The following is a 3,132-nucleotide window of genomic DNA, read 5'->3' on the forward strand; positions in this document are numbered from 1 at the left end:
GGATCTGACTGGTACAAAAGGAGACTGCCCTTCCTTCTCCAGTACATTAAAAAAAAGAAGGTACTTACATGATTCCTTTTTTGGCAAATTTGAATCTGGTCCTCAGTTGTAACAATCTTTTTAATGTGATACAAATATGAAGGGTGATCCGTTTAACACCTGGTGTTTCTCTTGTGCTCTGTTTTATCTAGACAGTGTCAGTCTCTGTGTCCGTCCTCACACTAAGCTGCATAGCCTTGGACCGGTGGTATGCAATCTGTCATCCTTTGATGTTTAAGAGCACAGCCAAGCGGGCCAGGAACAGCATTGTCATCATCTGGATTGTCTCCTGCATCATAATGATTCCTCAGGCCATCGTCATGGAGTGTAGCACCATGCTGCCAGACCTAGCCAATAAAACCACTCTCTTTACAGTATGTGATGAGCGTTGGGGTGGTAAGTATATCATGGCCCATAAACTAACATGTATAACAGCTGCACACAAAATGGGCTAACATTGCCATTGTAAGAGTGTATATTTTATTAGTCTTTGCAAGTACAGTTTTGTAAAGATGTACAAACTGAGTGGAAACCTTAAACAATTTCACAAATTAACTCCACCTAACTGAGTCTTTCAGAAACGTGATGCACTATTTTAGTTAGTTAGTTAGTTAGTTAGTTAGTTTTGGTCTTTTTCAGGTGCATTCTTTAAAATGAAACAAAAAAAAGCATACAGTTACATAATTAAAAATATGCCTTACAACCAATATTTCACAAGATAGTTTAATTTATGTTTTCTCGAGTGTTGAGTGTCAAAATCTCCTCTTGCTTTTATTGTCTTTGAGTGTCTTCAGTTTGATTCCGACACATAATGACCCTATATACCAGAACAGAACTGCACCTTGGTGTTTTTTGGATTGAAATCTTTTATTGAAGCAAATTGCTAGACTTTTCTTTCCAGAGGGGATAGTGTGTTTGAACCATTAAGTTTTTGGTTGATAGCCAAATGCTAAGTCATTGTATTATCAAGGTCCTAATTATATTATCAGATACCCTAATGGGACTCAAGTACAATTGACCTCTGCATTTTAAATACCAGGTCCTGCCCTTACTGGCCAGAAATAAGTTTATGGACCTCTTCTGTTCTTGAGTGAAATTATTTAGATTTGCTTTCTGTGCTCATAATATATAAAACCGATAAGCTGTACCATTGCTATTGTAATCACTTGCTATGCATCTGAGAGCTGGAAAATGAATGAATAAGGACAGAAGAAAAATTGATGCCTTCAAGCTGTGACATTGGAGAAGAGTACTGAACCTCCCACAGACTGCCAAAAGAACAAACAGATAGGTCTTAGGAAAGGTGCAGACAGAGTGTTTCCTGGAGGCAAAAACAATAAAGCTTCATCTCACATACTTTGTGCATGTTGCCAGGGGAAACTATTCCTTGGAGACAAACATTGTAATTGTAAAGGTGGAGGATTGACAAATGAGGAAGACTCTCAATCAGATGGATTGATTCCAGGATTGGGCCCTGGTATGTCTGAGATTGTGGGGATGCCACAGATGTGTTGTTCACAGGGTAGCTCTGAGTCATGCTTGACAGCACCTACAGCCACCATTGCATTGTGCAGTTGACACAATCTTGATTGCTGAAAGTGAAGAGGACTGAAGTACTTGCTGCAGAGGATCAAGGACTGCAGCTTTCCATATGGATTACATTTTAATACCAAGAAAACAAAACTCCTCACCACTTGACCAATAGAAAGCATCATGATAGATGGAGAGAAGACGGAATCGTCATTGCTCTAACCTTGCTTAGGTCCACAGTCAACATTCTTGGGACCAGCAGTCAAGAGATCAGGAGATGTACAGTGTTGGGAAAGTCTGATGTCAGGAATTTCTCTAAAATCCTGAAGAGCAATGATGTCAGTGAAAAGACTAAGGTGCACCTGATTTAAGCCACAGTCTTAACAATTACCTGCTATACATCTGAGATCTGGACAATTAATAAAGATACAAAAAAAGAAGAAGAATGAGTGCATTTCAGTTGTGGTATTGGAGACAAGTGCTAAATATGCCATGGAATGCCCAAAGAACAAACAGATACATCTTGGAGAAAATGCAAATAGACTGTTCCTAGGAGGTGGTGAAGCTTCATTTTACATATTGTTAGGGGAGACTATTCTTTGGAAAAGGACAACATGCTTGAAAATTGGCGCGAGGGAAGGTCAGCAAAAAAAAGTAAAACCCTTAATGAGATGGATTGACACAGTGTCTGCAATGATTTATTCAAATGTATCAAGGAGAATAATGATGATAAAGGATAAGTCATAATTAAAATCTATTATTCATAGGGTTGCTATGAGTCATACTTGAGCCAATGTCACTTAACAAAAACAGTCATCAAGACGATGTTAAAAACTCCTAACAGCTTTGGTTGCTCATCAAGAAGTTGAAAGTTTGAGTTCACCTAGAGGTATCACAGAAGAAAGACGTGGTGGGGTGCTTCCAAAAGTCAATGATTAAAACCAGTTCACCTTAATTACAATATAAATAGATTGACAAACAATTCTACCCTGACATACTTGAGATCAACATGAGTCAGAATTGATTCATGTTTGTTTTTTGTTTTTAATCCCATACTAACAATTTTCTTATTAAAAAGCTCCTGTGTTTACAAATACTTTACGGATTCCCATTTTAATATCTATGCTGTTGAAATTGACACAAGCAGTTTCAAAGCCTTGAGCCCCTGTGGGTGACAATTCTTAGCAAAGTCACTGAGGTTATTCTAGACATAACAAAAAGAACACTTCTATCTATACCCAGCAATAGGCATAGTCTAGGCACAGAAATGTTGGCATGAAATAACACTGCCTTTTTTAATGCAGTGAATTACAAAATTATCAAAGGAAATACAATTGTATCTCTTCAGTAAAAGCACTCCAAGCTTTTCTTAATATATACAAATGTTTAGAGAATCTGAACATTAGAAAAATATTCCCAATTTGACTAGCAAGTTATAAGTACATGAGTCCAAAAATTATGGAAAAGTAAAAGATTCTTTCATTGTTTTACAAACCCTCCCCCAGGTCCCCTCCACCATGTAGCCCTCGCTCTAGTCTCCTGTGATGACAGAAATACCCAGTT

The 3,132-nt window shown here is 37.8% G+C and overlaps 1 protein-coding gene across 1 annotated transcript in view; it reads left to right on the forward strand.

Annotated features, from left to right (window-relative positions):
* HCRTR2 (hypocretin (orexin) receptor 2) overlaps nt 1–3,132 on the forward strand; it is a 156,363-nt gene that overhangs the window by 109,664 nt on the left and 43,567 nt on the right. Inside the window, exon 3 of the mRNA XM_006893137.1 lies at nt 192–435. Within this exon, the coding sequence (XP_006893199.1) occupies nt 192–435 (244 nt within the window). The remainder of the gene's footprint in view (nt 1–191; nt 436–3,132) is intronic.

This window comes from Elephantulus edwardii, unplaced genomic scaffold, assembly GCF_000299155.1.
Source record: "Elephantulus edwardii isolate Elephantulus edwardi_28Jun2011 unplaced genomic scaffold, EleEdw1.0 scaffold00124, whole genome shotgun sequence".
Taxonomy (NCBI): Eukaryota; Metazoa; Chordata; class Mammalia; order Macroscelidea; family Macroscelididae; genus Elephantulus; species Elephantulus edwardii.